Source organism: Strongylocentrotus purpuratus, unplaced genomic scaffold (assembly GCF_000002235.5).
Source record: "Strongylocentrotus purpuratus isolate Spur 01 unplaced genomic scaffold, Spur_5.0 spur5_scaffold_13, whole genome shotgun sequence".
Classification (NCBI taxonomy): Eukaryota; Metazoa; Echinodermata; class Echinoidea; order Camarodonta; family Strongylocentrotidae; genus Strongylocentrotus; species Strongylocentrotus purpuratus.
In genome coordinates, this window is record NW_022145598.1 from 224,893 (window position 1) to 247,372 (window position 22,480).

The window sequence follows — 22,480 nt, forward strand, 5'->3', positions numbered from 1 at the left end:
GCACTCTATTAAACAATGTCTCCTGTTCATCCAAGCGTGAACACATACCGTACACACATGATATCAGGTGATTTGGGATAAAATACTCTTTAATAAGAGGTAAAATAATTTACTGTTCATATATTTTATTTTATTTTTAATAATTCGCAATTTTCTAGGTTTAAACTTTTGTTTTTACTCACACTGTATAGGATATACCTTTGATCCGTCCCGTCTCTCCCCCCCCCCCCCCCCCCCCCTCTCTCTCTCTCTCTCTTTATGAGGGCATATTGAGGGTTAAGAGAAATCAAGATGTGGGATTTTTTGTTAATAAGTAGTTTATTATGATTTTTTTCAGAGGAAAACTGAGAGGGCATTGATTAAATAAATGTCCTACAATCTCTTTATACTAAAATAAACGACAATAAAACAAAGGGCATCAACTAAATAGTGGTTCATTGTGTTCTTGGAACAATTTATTAAACTCAAAATCGTATCATTTTGATGTACCACAAATAAAATATGTTGTATAAAATACATACTAATAACAGTGATTAAGGAAAATAATCAATGGTGTGCAATAGTCTTGTAATTAAGAATTATATACCGGAACTAGATGAAAACTTCAATCTAGCCTGCAATAAAAACGGGAAAATGGTGATACTATTTTCAACTTATCAATCAAACGGACTTGGGATGAATGGACTCGGAGGAAATCCTGAATGGTCAGAAGAGGAGAAGAGCAGGGGTTGTTTAATCGCTGTGTGTATCTAGGGGTGTATCTAGGGGTGTATCTAGAGGTGTATAAGGGGCACGAGCCCTTCCAAAAAATGTAATTACCTAACTAAATCAAGAGCAAAATCCAACGAATATAATATATTTTTCATTTGCGCCCTGCAGATGTTTTTACTTGGACGAAGTTAACTGTACCTTTTATCAGACATTGTACGTAGGCCTACATCTGCTCTGTACCTGAACAGTACGAAAATACACCTGGCGGTGGCATGTAGGCCTATATAGGCCTACTGCAACTGAAAAAAGAAGACAGTTGAATAAATTTTCAGTAGGGCTTATTATTTTCAAAAATTGAACGAAATTAACGATCAGTTTCTGAGCTTCTTTAAACAATCTGTACTATGGTAAAATGCAAAATAAATTTCGTTCATATAGAGTGAAAATGAAAAAAATGATACCGCTTGAAGGTTTTGCTCCCCTGCTTCAGTGTATAATATTCAACGTTTGGTTTCCTACACAACTAGGGTTTAATACATTATTATTATTACGTGGTGAAAAATGGTAGTTTACCCAAGTGATGGTGCCCCGGGGGCCACAATACATTTAGATAACTACAATTGTCTTCTCTTTGTTGCATCTTTCATTTATTTCGTGGGGAATATGCCTTGCCATCAGGTGCGGGGATCCCGATGGTGTGTACCCCCCCCCCCCTCATTTTTTTTAGAGGGATCGTAAAATTTGCCTCCTGGAAATTTGAAAAAGTGCATCAAAAACATGTACAGCAAATAAAGACTGCAACACATTTTTAGGCTATGGAGGGCAGAAGAGTGCAGCGTTTAGACCAATAAAAAATGAAAATATCTTCTCGCTCGGTCGCTACGCTCCTTCGCATAATATCTTTCAAAAATAATGTACAAGTAAATATTGTGGAAAATCTGTATTTCGTTGGTATTACAGGCGTATAAGCACAGTTTCCACTATGCTCTCTCATCCCTCGCATTTCGTCCCCCCGGTCTCGAAAAGAAACCGCCGCCCCTGCTTACCAGATCTATACCTCATGCATATGCTATAAAAACTGTCGTGATCTTAAGACCGGGCCTTAAGAGCTCGAACAGAATGATATGCGAAGAACATAATCTATGGAAAAACAAACAGTATTCTGTTTACATAGGCTAGGCTACTTTCTTAATCATAAAGTATAATACAATATCTACAAGTCGTGGTTTCATTCTTGAAAACACTAGCCAGTAGAAAATTACATTTTCTGCAAGTATGTTCTCAATTCCATTTAATGCTTCGACGTGTATTTTGCAAACTTGTGTAATTAGTAATGTTAACATTATGTGGCCGCAATGGCAGCTGTATGGTTAGGAAAGGAGGTACCCGACAAACGAAACATATCCAATGATTCCTTCTGCCTGCGCAATGATTTTTCGAAGAGTAATTTCATCGCCTTGGTTTAGATTCTGAGCTACAGTAATAGCACTGTTCTGTGGTGGACCATATGAGGTGGATCGAAACATCATCTCAGCATCTGGAACAGCAAGACCAGACACCTGCGCTTTGGTATCTCCGTTCACTTGAAGAGCTACGATGACGTATCCTCCCCCATCGTCTATGCGTACGAAAGTGAACGCCAGGTGAAACACATAGAGACCTTTAAAAATGAAATGGTGAGAATTAATGAAGATAAAGTTTAGTTCTGGTCATTAGTTGCATTGCGAAAGAAACGGTGTGGAATCGATCAGAAAAGGTTGATCGTCTAGCATATAAGTATTGGTGTACTGTTTACTGCTAGGTTCTGGAATCATCAAAATGATTAGAAATTTGCACAGTCTTAGTAAAGTTACAATTAACACTGCATGTACACAGACATAATACACGAACATCCGTCCCGAATGTTATGCTGGTACATGCCATATTTTAGGAGCCATGCTGTTCAGGGAACATTTTTATAACTGATGTCGTTCTTCCACACTTGCATAATAACAATGATAACACTCACAAATTATTTTTCACATCTTCCCATGCAGAACTCCTTCTCTTTAATAGCGCAATAAGACCATATCGTTAAGAGAGTTTCACACCGGACGAAATGTAGAGTTGCGTAGTGTTGCGTACTCACTACACCGAGCGTCCGCTGCCCTACGCTGGCCTACGTAGCTATACGCTGAGAGACGCAAAGGGATACGCGATATATGGACGTAAAGAATTAAACATGTTTATTTTTTGCGTACTTTCAACGTAGACACCAGACGCATTTTGAACGCAAGTATATGCAACACTACGCTACTGTACGTCGTGCGTACGCAGGAGTACGCTATCCTACGCCACAGTCCGACGAAGCAGTAAAAGCGGGGTAAGAGGCCATTTTTTTTTTTTGGTCTCGAATTTTGAAAATTTGACATTTGGCTCCGTTGGGGGGGGGGGGGGGGTAAGGTCACCTTTTTAGGTCAGCCATGGGAATTGTTTTTGTTTAATAATTAAAAAAAAAAACCCCTCAAAGGGGGGGGGGGGTTACACACATAAAAAATACCAAAGGGGGGGGGGTTAACCCCCCCCCCCCAACCCCCCAACCCCCCCCCCTCGTGTACGCGCCTCCTTCCCCCCCCCCTTCCACACAATTTTAGCCCTAATGGTGAGGCAACCTCTCATTCCTAACTGGGAGCGGATATTAAATATCCTTGTAAAATATATTTATTTCAATAGATAATAAAGATAATACCTGTATTGATCTTTGGGCACAATAAACATGTCATTCCAAAATAACAATCCCTACATAACCATCACATTCATAAAACGATCTAGCTAAGGAATATTTACCAATAACATCTTAAAGTTACTGTATAATGCACTCGTATTGCTTCACTTTGATTATTGTTCCTCTGTGGGGACAAATCGGTATTAGGAACAAACGGATAAACTCAAGAAAGTTCAAAAACGAGCTGCTAGAATAATTTCATACAAAAGCTACGAGACTCCATCCAGTGAATTAATTAGCAATCTGAAATGGATGCCAATTGAAAACCGTTTTGAATTTCAGCGTGTTTGTATGATGTACAAATGCACACATCATTTGGCGCCATCCTATTTACAAGAAAGTTTAATTAAACTAAGTGACATATATCAGCATAATACGAGGCAGGCAGTTGAAGGTTTACTTTCTGTGCAAAAGTATAACATAATGCTTTAAACATAGCCCCTCGTTTCTTCAATTATAGCATTGAATCAATTGGACAGATCATTGAGAATGACAAGCTCTGTGGACACCTTTAAATACATGTTCAAACAATCTTACATTATCGATTCCCAATGAGATAAAATGACAAGAGGAATTTTGTTAATAGTGTATGTTTTCTTAGCACTGTCAATGTAGGACGATATACTGCTTTTCAAACTTTAGGAATGATTTCATATAATTTATTATCGGTTATAAATACATTTGTATTTTTTAATGCCATTTAAGAGTGTACATTCAATTGCTATACTAGATTACATGCATTAATTTGTCATATTATCCAGTAATTTACTATCCTGTAATATATTTTGTGGTTGTAAATATGTATATAACAATTGAACTCTCAAAGTATATGTTGCCTTTTTTCAAGGTCCAATACTTACCGAAATATGCTTATAGTTACTTTTCATCGGATTTAAAAACTAATTACTGTCTATGCTATAATGTTAAATTAAAATATTATAATTATGCAACAACGTTTTCTGAACGAAAAGCAAAGCAAAACAATACAGACAAACCATTCTTTTATTACGAGGATACCAAATACTTTGAATATATGTTTATTCATGTTCTTAGTTATTGTTTATTGCTGTTATGAATTTATGTTCAAGATTTGTTAAACTATAATGTACCTCATTATGTTTAACCCTAATAAGGCCGGGGGGCCATTATGCCCCCCCCCCCCCACGATTGTTCTGATTGTTCGGGAACGCATATGGATGGCGCCCCGCCGCTCGCTGACTTTTTCTTTCGAGTCTTGCGCATCTTTAAAAATGTCATTTTTCCTAAAAATAGATTAAACATTGGTTATTGGGTCTTGTTTAAAGTTTAGGTGGTTGTTTTGGGGGTCAAAATAGTTGAATTGTAGTAAGAAATTAAATAAAACAAAAACAATAAAATACATAAGTTAACAAAACATTGAAATACATAAGAAATTGTCAAAACAAGAGATAACATAAGGAATAAGCTGGCTCTTCCGAATTTGTTGTGGTGTATTATTATTCCAAATGATCTAATGAATACGTGTGGTGAAAAAGAATGCTTAAATATGAAAAAGTTATGATTTATGGGTAAAAATGTGATTTATGACCTTATTTGCATAAATTACCATAAATATGCAAATGAGTGAATTTTTCAAAAAAAAGGAAATTATCGTATTATTCTATATACTTCATTTGATATTCATGCAAATTTTCGCGGAGATCTTAAGGGGGGCCATAACCCCCCCCCCCCCCCGGCCGTACTAAGACCTCAAATTGCCCGGCCTTTTTAGGGTTAACAGGGCCTCATGGCAGACCACCATTATTGATGATAATGAGTCACCCTGTCTAAATATCAGAAATAAATAAATAAATAAATTCATCCAAAGTGTATTTGATAGAGCGCATTTTTCTTCCAGCTAAAAATCGCTGCACACCGTTCCAGTTTATTAACAGGATTCATGATTATATATATTCATTTATTCGTATTAAAAGAAATGTTAATGTTTTGCAAAATGTCCTGGCAAAATGTATTGTGCACGTTATATAAATGAAAAGAAATCAATCACTCCAACAATATCACTTCCCGAGGGTTTCGACATTTTCAAAATAGAAGTATTAGAAAACAATATTTAACGAGGGCATACCTTGGAAGGGGGCTGTAAAGACACCTGCCCTACTGTCGAATCCGTCGCCGATGTTGACGTCTGGAGGTGCGTACATGTCGATCATCGAATCAGCAAGTTGCTGCTCTATTATGTAGACCAAGCCATAAACTGAAAAAGCACTCTGACGAGCGCGTGGAAACGAAACGATCGGCTTGTCTGCATGAGAGATTAAAGAACTTGTCACTAATAGTCCTATGAATATGACGGACAAAGAAAGAGGACACCATATACAGTTCCTCATTCTACTCTCAACAATTGCTGTGGTAGACAAAGGAACATCCTTTCACTGCTATTAAGTAAAAATGTGTAGAACAGGTGAATATGCATATGACACCTGTTCTACACATTTTTACAAAATAGCAGTGAAGGGATATTCCTTTGTCTACCACAGCAATTGTTGAGGGTAGAATGAGGAACTGTATATTTTGTCCTATTTCTTTGTCCGTCATGTTCATAGTGTATACCACTATAGCATGTTGTATATGAAGCGTCATTATTTTACCTGACGTGTTAATGAGTGTTCAATCTTTAACGAGCCGTGTGAGGTTTATAAGGGGAAAACGTGATTTATAAATGCATTTTTAGGATTTCTTTAATGTGTTTCATCCATATGGTTATAATACCGATTGGTCATTAACTCTTGAACATCACAATTTTCCTTTATGTTGGTATAACGAAACGTATAATTTTCTGTCTCATTATTTTTAAAACAAAAATTGCGTTTTAATTCACATATAATTATGAATCTTGGAATAATAAATTTTAGATAATTTTTATTTCATAATGCATCATAATGATACATCAACTAATTTTCAGCCAAATATTCGAGTGTTATTGTACTTCTATTTTGTATAATCAGTAACGTTTTGTTTCCAAAGCTTTATACTTGTATAAAAGTCAAATTTAAATTTGCAAAGATAATGTAATTTTAATGATGTACCTTTATTTCAGATTCATTAATTTGTTTTTTTAAATTGAGAATCCTTTTTAAGACCATTTTATCGCCGAAATCACTCTGTAATTAGTGCCTGGACTACTACTTTGTTTTTCTAATAAACCAAATTGAATTTAATAGATTCGAATTGATTTGTAGAAGTTGTAACCATAGTAATGCAATAAAAAAGACACCTCGTGTGCAAAGGGCGTACGACTATAACCTGATAGTAAGAAAAGCATATAACTATTTTGGCAACATGTTCATGTTGGTCGCTGTAAAACAATTATTTGCGAAAAGCATTATTGTTTATCATCTTTGGTGTAAGCGCGTCATGTTTGCGAAAATATAATTATTGCACTATAAACAGCATTATACCTAGATGCTTGAGTGAAACAAGAAAAAGATGAATTATATCAACGGAAAGTTTATAAGCCATAGATTAGAATACTATCAATTACATGCCATTTTAGTGTCTGTCAGAGGAGTAACTGTTTTCAGCTTTATGAAAACTCAAAATCTTAAGCTTTGAAAATTGGAAAAACGAATTATCGTTTTTGTATCATAACTTAGAAATGACACATATTTGTAAAGCTTAGATCCTCTTCTTTAATTTGATGCAACTTATGTGATGCATATTTCACGCATGAGTGATTAAAAACACTCATTTGGAGGGCGGTATCTGAATTTCAAAGAGAAAGTCGCATTTCTAGAAAGTTCATTTTCTGCCCTTTTTATATGACACCTCAATCAGTAAAAATGAGCCAGGAATAACAAACTTCTGTTTGCTTAAAGTAATGCTTGCATTTCCATAATTTGATTAAACGAATTCGTTTTCACTGGCTGCCTGCCGTGGCAACAAACAGGGTTGACAATAGACTTAACTCTGTTTCGTTGACGATTAGCCATTCACAAAGACGAAAAACTTGATGCATAGAGCACTGTATAGGTGAGCCGATCGGGTCCACATGTTATGTCGTCACTGTAACTTCGGCAAATTTGACCCCTGTTGACCCATAATTTTGAGGGGTGTTGAAAATAAGGTTTTGATTGCTATTGTGCAATCCTGAAAGGGTAAATAATTTGTATTCCTATTTATTTATATTCTACGTACATCATCAGTTTTCCACTTAAATAAGGTTGTTTTTTCATCTGATAAGGTCTTTAATAATGCCCGTTCTTGCATACATAGTCTTACGTCATTAACGTTGACCGCTTTAAATAATCGAATGTACATTGGACCACTTAAAGGAATAAATTGAATTTAATGAATAGAGAATAGAGAGTTGAGTAAATGTTGTATGCATACATTATTGTTCTATATAAAGAAACACTCCGATTGGAATAATCGTCTGCTATGACAGCGGATTGGGTGAAACATGACAGTATTCGGAATAATCTTAACTGCCATAAACTACGGAGCTGTATAACGGTAGGCCTACAACGTTGTAAAGGCCAAACAATTAGGTTTGACGGTCTTCGTAAAATTATTTTTTACCAAATGCCTTTTAGTACTCACATTTATGTTTTTACGATTAAGAATTATGTCAAGTCAAGTCAATTCGACCAATCAGTGTCAAGCCGGCAAACAGCTAACCAAGTGCAGTTCTGTCATAATATTAATATATTACTCGTTTTGCTTAAATGGTTCAATGGACACAAAAATGAAAGTAATTCAAACTTACGATAGAGGAGAAACACCGAGAAAATAAAAGGTCGATTTTCATCTCCAACGACGTCAGCTTTGTTATACACATACACAACATTGCCCCTCTTCAACTCGGCCAACGCATGAGCGGTAAAAGTCGCCCTTTCTCCGCTGTTCAGTGTAAAAGCGATTATCCCCCAGTCTTCGACTACCAGCAGAAGTGGTTGAAAAGCGATCCCCAATCCAGGTCGATGAATAATGAATAGATAAGTACCGTCATCATTGATCTCGATCTTACCGGAAAGTTTAGAATACCTGGCCGCTGAGCCTCTCTCAACCACGGGATCCGTTGAAAAGATCAAATACGGGGCTGGTTAACATTCGTCCACAGTATAGTTTTCGTGAGTAAAGGATAAAACATTAATAAATTAATAAACGAAACATTGTTAAATCGCACATAAATAAAACTCAGGATCCAAAGTCGTTTACGTGAGAAAAAAAAATGGCATCAGATTTTTAAAAACGGCTTTGTCCAATTTATACTCGTTCTAAAACCAAAAACGGGTTATGTATTTGCCGACGAGCCGAGACTTATTGCTATTCGTTGCCATATTTTTGCTGGAAAAGCAGCCTTGAAAAGACAGTTGTCATAATGTAGGCCTATTTTTATTGATACATGTTTTATCTAACTTTGAGTTATTACGTTCACCTGCTACAGTCACAATGCCTACATGCATAAAACAGTTGTTGCTACGTCGGACTATTATTTTGGTTTTCCACGCCTAACAATACATAATGCATGCAATTCGTATTCAGACTATTCTTACAGTTGAACACTAATTCGTTTATAATATAGAGTAACTGTGTTTGGCATTACTACAATACTTAAGGCTCTGATTTTGTCAAAAACTACACGAAATCTATCAAATCAAAATTTTAAAATATCTTTTGGAGTAGGCCTTATATCATAAAGCTTAATCATACTAAATACGACATCTCAGTTCGATATAAATTTTAACTTCTTAAGTATTACCGACCAAATAAAAGTTAACGTAGTGAATTCACCTGATGATGTCAAAGCTTTGTCCACGATACACAAACCGAAGTCATTCAGGAACTCTGACGAAGCTACGCCTTCTCTCACGATCATTAGCATCAAGATGCATATAAGCATGTAGGATGGCCCACTCGCCATTCTGAGTAACAACAAAAACAATAAATCATGAATATTTTTCATTATTTAGAGTGTCATAAATTATGATAACCTATCTACTATCTAATATACAAAGAAATGTGAAGTCGCCACGGCAAGTCATCAATAAATGATATTTCAAAGTTAATATTAAATATCCCAATGTCCTCAACTTGCACTTTTCCTTGTAATGAATCTACACCTTTAATTGCAGTTCTCGTATACTGCGTAATACAAGAGGGAATCTCATACTAAATTTTCAAAGATTGGCCATAATAACAATGATAATAATAACAATAATGATAATATCCAACACAGTTAAATTCAATCGCTGATATTCAACTGTTTTTAAAGGGAGACCTTAACTGTTCCTCAAGATAATGATTACAAATCCAAACATTTTCCCCCGCTTTTATTTACTAACCACGCAGGGAAAGACAGTGAAGTATCCTAATATTTAGATCAGCTGGAAAAGATTTGTCTTACCTTAAATCCAGGGTGAAGCTTTAATATAGCTGGAAATCGATTTGAAAAACGCCTTTCTGATTTCTCCAGACTGCTATGTTAGCATGCTCTTGGAGATGTCTCGTGTGTCTATGCTCTCATCACGTACATTACAGAGGCGTCAGTTCGTGAGGTATTATGCAAATTACTTGAATGTTTTATTCAAATGAAAAATCTGGAAATCCAAGAGGATGGCATTTGAAGACAATCGCTTCAGTAAACAAGTTCCAAAAGCATTCAAGTGATGGACATTAACGCTCAGTGCCGTTGCATGGGTCTAACAATAGGGGCCATGTGACGTGCTGCGATCATGTTGCGGGGGGGGGGGGGGGGGGGTCTAAAAGGATTGAAATGCAAACATTTTCGCATTCTGACTAGCAACGTGCATGGATGGACGAGATTAAAACAAGCTGTTTTAACTGCAAGTGCCTCCCTCAGCTTAGTATAATTTTAATTGTTAACTTAAAATTGTGATTATTGATGATTGTTAATAAACGTTATGTTAAAATGTAATTATTTTGTATGTATTAACATATTTATGTACATGTATACACCTTCAAATATCCGAAAAGCAATTTCCCATCTCCAAGTAATATATTGGTCAGTGTACTCCTGACTAATCAAAAGAGGTCTGGATGGTCGGCCAAATTGGCTGGGCTTACCTTGAATCATCGCCGTCGGTCGGGTGGTCGCGTTACACGTCATTTCGTGAAACAAAAACGGAAAATCATGCGACCTTTCGTACATTTGCCGTAGGGTTTTCGTCACAAACGATATGGTAATTGGACCAGATCGTTTGTTGATGAGAGAAGGTAATTTTACGAATATTACCTCCGAATTTTTTTAATTAAGTGGCAGTTTTCATAAAAGGTCGGGTAACGCGAGCTAAGTCGTTAGCTGAATGCTGACATTTTGTAGTCTCTTAAAAAAAACAGTGACGACTACGACACCGCCTCTTCCACCACCACCTACATTCCCACCTCTTACATCACCTACATCACCGCCACCAACACCGCCTCCAGCATTGTATACAACACCCCCTACAACCTCGCCTACAGCACAACCTACTACATCGCCTAAAAACACCACCTACATCAAGCCTATAACACAACCCCGGCATCGCCTAAAACACCACCTAAATACATTACTGCCCTCAACGTCGCCTACAACACCGCCATCTACAACATCACCGACTACAACCATTTAAATCAATTACCCTCATGGAAATCGCTTGCGTGCTGGACCATTTCTTTATGAATAGTGACCCTCGTTTCGTATTATGAATAGCGACCCTCTCCTCGTTTTTATAAATAGCGACCGTTTGTGTTATGAATAGCGACCCTCTTCTCGTGTTATGAATAGCAATGCTGTTCTTTGATTATGAATGACCCTCATTCTGCATTATGAATAGCGAGCCTCATTTCGTATTATGAATAGCGACCCTCTTGTCGTATTATGAATAGCGACCCTCATTTCGTATTATGAATAGCGACCCTCACGTCGTATTATGAATAGCGACCCTCTCCTCGTTTTATAAATAGCGGTTCTTATGAATAATGGTCCTTATATCTTTATGAATAGTGACCCTCTTCTCCTATTATGAATGATATGTACGGCAGGTTTGGGAAGTTCCCAATTTCGAATAGCGGTCCTTATGAATAGCCTTCCTTATGAATAGCGGTCTTTATGAATAGCGACATTGACCCGCCTTATCGGGGGAAAAAAAAATCAAGAAATATATTTCACCATACCCTGGTGCCAGTTGACTCCTATTTAGTAAAGCTATGGTCACAAATCAGAGCAGCGACCGACCGATCAGTAGCCTGCTCGGTCGCTGCTGGAATTAGGCATCTCCCACCGATTAAGTCGATGCCCGAGCGGCGACCGCCCAGGCACCGAGCGTATTTTGGGCTGCGAGTGAAAAGTGAGCAGGCGCCGCCCAAATTTTAACTCCGCGCTATAACTTCAGCGGCGACCGAGCGATGCCCTAAAAACGAGCGGTGCCTGGGCGGCCGCCGCTCGGTAGCCGGGCAGCCGCCGGGCAGAATTGGTTAAAAACTCGCCGCTCGGCCGCCGAGCAGGCTACTTTTGGGTAATGTGACCATAGCATTACTTTGTAAGTAGCTGACTCTAGGTGTTAAGAACGTTGGTCCAGGTTTTTGTATAATTCGGAGCACATATAAGCAATGCGTGGGACTGTATGTTCTGAAAATTCCTTCACATGCACCAGAGAGGTATTTTTCAAGCTGTTAATTACATAGTTTATACGAACTTATTTGTAATGACATCAACACCAAAAGCAATAGTGTTACTGATCAACGGATTATATATGTAAGACAATGCACCCCTTGGTGGGCCCATATTTATGAGTCAAGAAAATGGATCTTAAGCATTGTGATGGGAAGTGTAGAAGCACCCCCTCCCCCTCACGCACTCACTCACCCACCCACTTACGCACGCACTCACTCACTCACTCACGCACTCACTCACTCACTCACACATACGCGCGGTCTCTCTGGGTGCGTTCAATCGAAATTTTGAAGCTAGAATCACAAACATGAATCACAAATCAAAACGCCGTTACAAAAAACAAGGTCACTGCGGTTAGCGTTCAAGCGATTTTTCATCAACGCTGATTCTAGCTCATTTCGAGCCCAGCCACTGCGTATCACACTCGCAGTTTGACCCAGGAAGTATAGGTCAACTTCGGCGCGCGCTTTCTGGAATTGTTTACGGCCGACTGTCGACTGCTGTTTTGAGCATAGATCGCAACAATAAAACAAAGAATGATGGAAGGTGATGGAAGGAAGAAACACAAAATAACATAAGGAAAGACAAAAAGAGAAAGTGATAGAATGATTGAAACAAAGAATAACATAAGAGAAAGTGATAGTATTCTAAAAACAAAGAATAACATAAGAGAAGGTGATAGAAGGAAGGAAGAAAGAATAACATAAGGAAAGACAGAAAGAGAAAGTGATAGAATGCTTAAAACAAAGAATTACATAAAAAAAAGCTGATAGAAGGAAAAAAACAAAGATTAACATAAAAATAGAAGGAAGAAACAAAGAATAACAAAAGAGAAAGTGATAGAATTATAAAAACAAAGAATAACATAAGAGAAGGCGATAGAAGGAAAAAACAAAGAATAACATGAGAATAAAAGGAAGAAACAAAGAATATCATAAGGAAAGACAGAAATAGAAGGTGATAGAATGATTAAAACAAAGAATAACATAAGAGAAGGTGATAGAAGGAAAAAACAAAGATTAACATAAGAGAAGGTGATAGAAGGAAAAAACAAAGAATAACATAAGGAAAGACAGAAAGAGAAAGTGATAGAATGATTAAAACAAAGAACAACATAAGAGAATGTGAGTGAAGGGAAAAAACAAAGATTAACATAATAGAAAGAAGAAACAAAGAATAACAAAAGAGAAAGTGATAGAATTATAAAAACAAAGAATAACATAAGAGAAGGTGATAGAAGGAAAAAAACAAAGAATAACATAAGAATAGAAGGAAGAAACAAAGAATAACATAAGGAAAGACAGAAAGAGAAAAAGATAGAAGGAAAACAAGGTATAACATAACGGAACAGGCCACGATAAAGAGCATGGTATAGTAAACGCATAGAAAAGCAGGCGCGCGGTTTTTGCCCAAACCGGAACAGGCTCCGTCATACAATCATGATTGAGAACTCCGTCCGTTCAATCGAATTTTAGCGACCGTGATTCTGCAGAATCATGATACAAAACGCATCTTTTTCAGCGTTTCATGTTTGTGTTTTCAAACACGTTTATTTTTAGGACCGACGAAAAAATCGCTTGAACGCATTGCGTTTGAAACTAAACGTCTTTAGAAACCGTGATTTTAGGGTGAAAAAGTGTCGATTAAACGCACCCTCTCTCTCTCTCTCTCTCTATTATCTCTCCTCACAAACCTTTTGACAGGAAGGAAAAGAAAATCTCATTCCCTTAGTAAAAATTAGATAGTTATGAAAGCTTATGATCATAACAGGTTCTATACCCAGTAGCCAAGTGATATATTCTCCACCCGACATGCCCGATTTGTTGCTTATGCATTTGTAGGGGCACAGTTTTGTTGTGTGTCCCATGCAGTGCCTTATAAGGCTTGATGAGGTTTGCCCCGGGCGCTACAATACGAACCAGGTAGCACAGTTGAAATGAAGATAACTGCAATTGTCTTGTCTTTGTTATATCATCCATTTATTCATTTATTCATCTTATACCTCATTAGATCTGCCTTATGTATGCTATACAAACAGTCTTGATCTCAAGAGCTCGAACAGATATTCTGGATGGAAAAAAACGTATTCCTCTATACTACGAAAAACAAATCACTTCAGAGACAGCAGTTGTACAAATACCCCCTTAATGTATATATTTTCTTTGTTAATTTTACAATTCATCACTGCCAAAGTGATGTCGGTGATTGATGAATACATTTTGTTTGAAATCTTGAAAAGAAAACTTTATAGTTTTCCACCTGTGTATCATAGAATGTGCTGTCGGTGCATACATCAATAATTATTTCCTAACTTCTATGACCAATTATCCAACAGTCGTCTTGATGGCCATTGGTTTTATAGTATTGTACAAAATTGACCTTTATCTGCTCATGCGCAGATGGTATCCCTGAAGTGGCTTATTCATTATCAAATAATGCACTGTCAGATGGATCTACTGTACATTGATATAAATGTAAATAATACGTCTTACAAATATAAGGCCTAATCACTTTACCAGTCAGAATCCATGAACAGAAAATAAAATCCTTACTGACCTCCCTTCTTCGGGTTCTTTGGTATCAACATGGGAACAAAAATATTGTCCTATTGTCATCTTTGTACATCTAATCATATACGAAACGAAAGGACTAATTAAGCAGTAGTTTTCTGTTCAGATAGATTAGGCTATTTTTATAATTATAAGCATCGTCTCAATCCCGTTCAATTGCTTCGGGAAAATTGTGTAAACTTTTTCAATTCTGTATTCGGTTTGATGGTTCGAAGAGTATTTGCAAACATGTGTAATTTGGGATTGTTCAAAACATAATTTGGATGGTTAGGAAAGGAGGTATCCAACAAACGTAACACTTCCTCTAACTCCTGATACCGCGATGACATTTCGAAGAGTAATTTTATCACCTTGGTTTAGATTCTGAGCTACAGTAATAGCGCTGTTTTGTGGTGGCAAATAATAGGTGTAGATGTCTCGAAAGGCCGGCATCTGCGGAATACTCTGAACTTGGTCAGAAACCTGAGCTTTGGTATTCCCGTTCGTTTGAAATGCTACGGCGGCTCTTCCTTCTCCATCTGCTTCAGATGAGAAGGTGACCGCCAGGTGGAACATATAGAGACCTTTAAAAATGAAATGGATATTTAATGTTGATAGGTATTAGGTAATATCATAATCAGACCGTAGAGTTAGGGTTAAACATTTTGGCACAGAGCTCTGTGGAGGGGGGGGGGGCATATTAAGGGTAATATGAAGCATTACCTTAAAGCCCCACTGCAATACTTTTAGCTACTTGCGCCCTCTGTAAAGCCAACAATGCCTAAGCGGTACCCGCTGATCCCCCGTGATGCCTCATTGAGAGCTGTTTAGATGAGATAACTACCTGCCAGTGACCTTGCAGGGAGGTCGAACCTCTCCATGCTAAACTAGTGCACAGGGGCTTTAAAGCATTGTATGGCTACAGCACATTGAACAAGGGTTATACCTTAATTGGGCCAGTAGCAGACGGGGACTTTGTAATATGCCCCCTTCCGACCCGAGCCAGCATACCTTTACAAAATGCAGTAAAATATATAAATGGCTTCTTTTACCCCAGGGCCCCGTCTTTTAAAGAGTTGATATCAATCGTAACTTATTTGCGATTGATATCAATCGTAACTATGTACATAAGAGATAGGAGACTGCAAACTTGCGATTGATTGGAGGACTTACGATTGATTTGGATCGATCGTAACTCTTTGTAAGACGGGGCCCTGGCCTACCCCCCCCCCCCCCTTCTCCTCTCCACAGACTATTAGCCCCAATGGAAAACCTCTCATTCCTAACTGGGAGCGGATAATATCCTTGTAAAATATATTTATTTCAATACATGCTTATAATACTTGTATTGAACTTTATCCGCATTAAAAATGTCATTCCAAACTTACATTCCACTAGATGATCATAAAATCCATACAAAATGTATTTCATATAGCGCTTTTCCTTGCAGTTACAAAAGGCTAAATTGCGATACAATTCACAGATAAAAACATGCAAAATTACACAGTTCCAATTTATTACTACGATTAATGAATAATTATTTCATTTTTAAAAAATTCGTTACTTGAAGAAATTGTAATGTTTTGCAAAATGTATTGTGCTTTGTTAATTTTGCACAGAATATAAATGAAAAGTAATTAATGAATTGCTACACACGTTTAGGCCACTTCAACAATTCAACTTCTTAGGCTTTCGACATTGAAAAAAAAAGATTAGGAAATGATATATAACGAGAGCATACCTTCGAAGGGGGCGGTGTAGACACCTGTCATTCTGTCGAATTCGTCGCCGATGTTGACTGTTGGAGGTGCGAATGATTTGATGATCGAATCAGCAACTGAGAGGTCAACGCCGTTCAAGTTAACCGAAAAAGCACTCTGACGAGCACGTGGAAACGAGACGATTGGGGTGTCTGCATGAGATAATAAAGAAGTTGTCACTAATGGATTCGTAGCCCAATAACACTAAAGCATGTTGTATATGAGGCGTCATTTGCCTGACGGTAATAATGATAATAGTAATAATAATACTAAAAATGATAATAATAATGATGATAATAATAGTGATGATGATAATAATAATGATGATGATAATAATAATAAAATTAATAATAATAATAATAATAATAATAATAATAGTAATAATAATAATATTTATATCGGATTATAACAATGCATTAACTAGTTTTAGCCAAATATTCGAGTGATCTTTTACTTCTATTTTGTTTTGCTTCTAATGCTTTATACTTAGTGAAAGTGTGTTAGAATTGTTATTTGTAAAGACGTGTACTTTATGTACTTTAACTTCTTAGTAATTCTTTTTCATTTTTCATCGATAATCCTTTTTTATTACCATTGTAACGCTGCAATCATTGTGCAATTAGTTCCTAGACTAGTACTTGTATTTCTAATAAACCACATTGAATATAATTGATTCGAATTGATTGGCGGAAGTGGTAACCATAATAGTAATGCAATCAAAACGACCCCTCGTCTGCAATGGGCATATCACTATGAACATGCTGGACAAACAAAGAGGACAAAATATACAGTTCCTCAGGTAGACAAAGGAACATCCCTTCACTGGTATTATATAAAAATGTGTAGAACAGGTGTCACATGCATATTCACCTGTTCCACACATTTTTACATAATAGCAGCGAAGGGATGTTCCTTTGTCTACATGAGGAACAGTATATTTTGTCCTCTTTCTTTGTCCGTAATATTCATAGTGTATATAGCCTGATTGCATCACTCTAAACCCCGCGCATGGATATATTTTGATGGCAAATGCAGCGATACAAAAATAAAGGAATCTGTCGCTTTTAAACAAAATAAGACGCCATTGTATATTCAGCTGCACACACCGCGGTATGTTCGGCGTTTCAAGAGGGAACACATAATGTTTTTAATATCATTCCGGGGGGTTTTCAATTTGAAAGTCTGGTTTCTTTGATTGTTAATTAACCCCTACCCTGTGTATTTACAAACAAACGATTTTAGTTATCAGAATCGGTTTCATAGCCTCCTTTGAATGGTTTGAAATGCCATCACATTTATATACACTAAACTCATTATAATTTGTGAAATAATAGCTTTGCAATTATGTTCATTCTTTATGGGATGTCATCTACTTGGGCTGTATTGGTCCATGATGTGACGTCATTAAAACATCGTTATTTTTCTGGCGAATCTTTCGTATATTCTAGATGCTATGGAGGTGGTTGCATTTGTATTTTTAGAAATCATCGGATATGTAGTTGGCCTAAAACTTGTACGGTGGCTATCTGTTATCTTACCAGTTTCTAGTGATACATTATTTGACATATTTGTGATTTTCTTTGAATTTCCACTTTAACATAAACGGGGCACTTATCAGAGATTGAAAGGGGTAATTACGAGAAAGGTAAGGGGTACTTATAAGAAGGAAAAAGAACATTTAATATTAGAAAGGAAAAGGAGCACGTGTCAAAATAGAAGGGGCAGCTATTAGAGCTAAACAGGGGTACTCATCAGAGAGTAAAAGAGCAGTTATCAGGAGGGGAAGAGGGACACTTGTCAAAGTAATACGAGCGTCTCTCAGATTTGAAAAGGGGCGAATATCGGAGGTGAAGGGGGCACTTATTTGAAGTGAAAAAAAGTAACTTCTCGTACCCGAAAAGGGTCATTTACCAGAGATGAAAAGGGGCTCTTATGAGAATGAAAAGGGACAATTTTCATCATAGAAAAAGGGGCATTTATGATAAGGGGAAGGAGCTCTTTTTTAACGGGGGCACCTATAAGGAAAAGCAGCCGTTATTAGAAAGGGAAAAGGGGGCACTTGTAAAATTAAAAAACTGCGGATTCAGAGAGTCATGACGGAATTCGGAGAAATTCTTAACTGACATGAACTACGGAGCATGCATTTTTTTGTGTAATAGTAGGCCTACACCTGTGGTAAGGCAAAACATTTAGTTATGAACAACAAAAAACAATTACCTCTTAATTTTTAGTATTCACATTTTTTCTTAAACAAAAACAGTGCTGTTCTTATATTAATAATAATTTATTATATTTTCTTAAAAGGTTCAACGTACGCAAAAGTCAAAAGTAGTTAATACTTACGATAGAGGAGAAACGCCGAGAAAATGAAAGGTCGGTTTTCATCTGCAGGGACGGTATTAAGACTTGATGGTATACTGATAGACACTATATTCTCCCTCTTTAACTCGGCCAACACATGCACGGTACAAATCGACTCTTCTCCGGTGTCCACTATTTCAACATTGGGTGTGTTGCTGATTTTCAAGAGAAACGGGTCAGGCCTGGATCCTTGAGAATCCCTGGCAATCACTCCAGCTCGATGAATAATGAATAAATAAGTACCGTCATCATTGATCTTGATCCCATCTTGCGATATGATGAAACTGGCCGCTGAGCCTCGCTCAACCACGGGATCGGTTGTAAACATAAAATCTCCGGCTGGTAATGAAATGAAATAAATCTAAATAGGTTAACGTTCGTCCAAAGTATAGATTTTGTGAGTAAAGGATAAAACATGAATCAATTAATAACCAAGACGTTGTTAAATCACACCCAAATAAAACTCAGGATCCTAATTTTTTTCAAAGTCGTTTACGTGAAGAAAAAAATGGCATCACATTTTAAAAACATGCCTTTGTCCCATTTTTACTCGGTCATAAACCAAAAGCGACGAGACGAGACTTATTGCTATTCATTTTCATGTTTTGGCTGAGAAAAGCAGTCTTGAAAAGACAGTTTTCAAACTGTAGGCCTATCTTTATTGATAAGCGTTTACCTAGCTTTGAGCTATTACATTTACGTGCTACAGTCACGATGCCTACATGGATAAAGTAGTTGATGCTAAGTCGGACTATTTTAATTTCAACACCTAACAATAAGTAATTCATGCAATTCCTATTCTAACTATAATGTGAACAATGGAATACTAATAATGAGTAACTGTGTTAGGCATCAATAAGATACTTTAGGCTTTGATTTTGTGGAAAACGACACGAAATTTATTTTTAAAATGTCTTTTGGAGTAGGCCTTATATCATAAAGCACGGGTGGCCAACCTTTTAAAGCTCGCGGGCCACAGATAACGGTTGGCATAACTTAGTGGGCCGTAGGTAGTCTTCTTATAGAATTATGGAAATAGAGATAGCTGTATGTAAATGGTTTACCCTATTTCATCGCCGCTATGCGGGCCGCATTTCATTAATAAGCTATTTTTTTATAATTACATTTTCAATGCTCCGTCGGCCGCACCAGAAGAGGTCGCGGGCCGCGGGTTGGCCACCCGTACTTGTCATAAACCCTAATCATACTCAATACGACATCTCAGTTAGATATACATTTGAACTTCTTAGGTTAACTTAGTGCATTCACCTGATGCTGTGAAACCTTTGTCCACGATACACAACCCGAAGTCATTCAGGAACTGCGACGTAGCTACGCCTTCTCTCACGATCATTAGCATCAAGGTGCATAGAAGCATGTAGGATGGTCCACTCGCCATTCTGAGTAACAAAAACAAAACAAAAAACAAAAAAGTCATGAATAATTTTCATTATTTAGAGTGTCATAAATTATAATAAACTATCTACTTCCAATACACAAAGAAAATTGTAAAACGCCACGCAAATCATCAAACGATATTTCAAAGCAGGGACGTGATAGAGAAGGACTGGAATCAAGCCGCTCTCCTTTCACCCAATGCTCCAAGCCGCCGAAAAGTTATGCGCTAATCTGCAACCGTTGACCAGGTGGTGAGATAAAAGAGCGCATGAATTTCAGGATTTAGAATTCCTATACATCAGAAAATGGTATCACAGCAACTGTTCGCTGTCCCTGTCAATGATTTCTCATCCATTGTTGAATGTGTAAAGAGGAGAACAAGCGAACACAAACTTGTGTAATTTCATCCTTTTTTTAACTTCAAAAATACAACAAAAACACGCAAAAACACGCATTAGCAAACTTAATGTTATTGAAGATTGTAAATCATGGATCAAATAACGGGACATTAAAACATGCACAAATTAGCGCATCATCCTAAAATATTGAGTTTTTGACAGGATGTAATTTTTCTTTTACCAACTCTGGCACACAAATTAAAGGAAGGACGGAGTTCTAAATTTGAAAATTTGTTTGATGCACTATTCCCAATACAATCCCCATGTAAAATGTTTGATTTACACTGAAATTGTGCCTGTAATTCAATATTTTGTAATAAATGTAAAACTGGTGCCTGGCTTCCGAAAGTCCCCGCAGTGCAAGCGTGGTTTGGAGCATGGAACTTCAAAGCCAAGTGAAATGTTACACATCCCATCGTTACGCTTTTACTCACGAATGCGTTTGAATAAATTACAAGAGTTTCGCCGGCTTGATTCCAGTCCTTCTCTATCACGTCCCTGTTCAAAGTTTAGTTTAAATATCCCAATGTCCTCAATTTGCACTATAGTCTATACCTTGTAATTAATCTACACCTTTATTAAAGGGTCACCCTGACCCAACTAACATAGCCTTTTAAAACATGAATACACCTCTACTTATGAATATTCCAGCCTCTGATTTTTCAGAAAATCTCTGTATTGACCAAAAAATGATAATACCCATCCATTTTTCACAGTTCTCATGCTTGCTGCGCTACGCCTCTCGAAAAAAGAGTAATACGGTCACATAGCATTGATGACGCATTTGACGTCAGTGCGGGCATGTCCGATTTGTCCTACAACTAAGGATCTTACAATCTCATTGTAATTCATGAATGAAACGTACTGGGATTATCAAGTGCATATTATTTTTCGGATAAATTTCTTTTTTTTTTCTTCTTCAGTTAATACATAGTTTGCCTTTTAAAAAACATTTAATGCCTAATCATCGCAGAAGCTCCTGCAGTGACGTCATAAACAGTTGCGCCATACAGCTCCGAAACTGGGATTTTTTTCTGATCCTTCTGAGTCGTCATTTTTAAAGCTAGATTACAGAATTATTGATGATTTCTAAGAAAAATCATTGTCTTGTTCGGAATCTCCGTCAAAAATTATTCTACGTGTCCGTTTTTCGGATGGTGACGTTTAAAGGTCGGTCCCCAGACGTAAATAATCTGTTAAAACCCAACACACACACACACACACACACACACATACACCCACACACATCGTATACTGCGTAATTCAAGATGGAATCTCAAAAATGCATCTTTCAAAGATTGGCAATTATAATGATATTAATGATTACAATAAATAATAATATCTAACAGAGTTGGATTCAATCGCTGATATTAAACTTTTTTTAAAGGGAGATTTTAACGGAACCCCAAAATGATGATTACAAATCCAAAAATTTCCCCCGACATCGTGTTATTTACTAACCACGGAGGGAAAAAGTGAAGTATCTTATATTAAAATGAGCTGGAACAGATTTGTCTTACCTTAAATCCAGTGTGATGCTTTATTATAGTTGAAAAATCGATTTGAAAAACGCCTTGCTGATTTCCCCAGACTGCTAGGTTATCGTGCTCTTGGAGGTGTCTCGTGTGTCTCACAACGTACATTACAGAGGCGTCAGATCGTGAGGTATTATGCAAATTACTTGAATATTTTATTCAAATGAAAAATCTGGAGATCCAAGAGGATGGCATTTGAAAACAATCGCTTCAGTAAACAAGTTAAAAAAGCATTCAAGTGATGGACATTTTACGCTCAGTGCCGTTTCATGGGTCTATTAATAGGGGCACCGGGCATGTACTGCGATCATGGGGGGGGGGGGGGGTTCTAGAAGGATCGAAATGCAAACA

At 37.1% G+C, this 22,480-nt stretch overlaps 2 protein-coding genes across 2 annotated transcripts; both read right to left on the bottom strand.

Annotated features, from left to right (window-relative positions):
- Nucleotides 1-427: 427 nt before the first annotated feature.
- LOC105440586 lies at nucleotides 428-10,094 on the bottom strand. Its single transcript, XM_030982660.1, has 5 exons — nucleotides 9,861-10,094; nucleotides 9,248-9,378; nucleotides 8,220-8,552; nucleotides 5,580-5,756; nucleotides 428-2,371 (listed from the first exon to the last, which is right to left on the bottom strand). The coding sequence occupies exons 2-5, from the start codon at nucleotides 9,375-9,377 to the stop codon at nucleotides 2,082-2,084; spliced, it is 930 nt and encodes a 309-aa protein (XP_030838520.1). The 5' UTR covers nucleotide 9,378; nucleotides 9,861-10,094; the 3' UTR covers nucleotides 428-2,081.
- Nucleotides 10,095-14,096: 4,002 nt separating this feature from the next.
- On the bottom strand, nucleotides 14,097-22,227 carry LOC373254 (cortical vesicle protein). Its single transcript, NM_214504.2, is given in 5 exon segments — nucleotides 14,097-15,261; nucleotides 16,419-16,589; nucleotides 18,781-19,137; nucleotides 20,068-20,198; nucleotides 22,115-22,227. Coding segments are annotated over 4 exon segments (954 nt in total). The 5' UTR covers nucleotide 20,198; nucleotides 22,115-22,227; the 3' UTR covers nucleotides 14,097-14,965.
- Between the last annotated feature and the right edge of the window lie 253 nt (nucleotides 22,228-22,480).

Bases quoted from the DNA above. Each gene is read 5' to 3' on its own strand.
- LOC105440586 (XM_030982660.1), bottom strand. From the start codon at position 9,377: ATGGCGAGTGGGCCATCCTACATGCTTATATGCATCTTGATGCTAATG. The intron at 5,757-8,219 runs GTAAGTTTGAAT...TCTCTCATGCAG, and splicing joins CTCGGTGTTTCTCCTCTATC to ACAAGCCGATCGTTTCGTTT. The intron at 2,372-5,579 runs GTATGCCCTCGT...TCATTTTTAAAG, and splicing joins CTTTACAGCCCCCTTCCAAG to GTCTCTATGTGTTTCACCTG.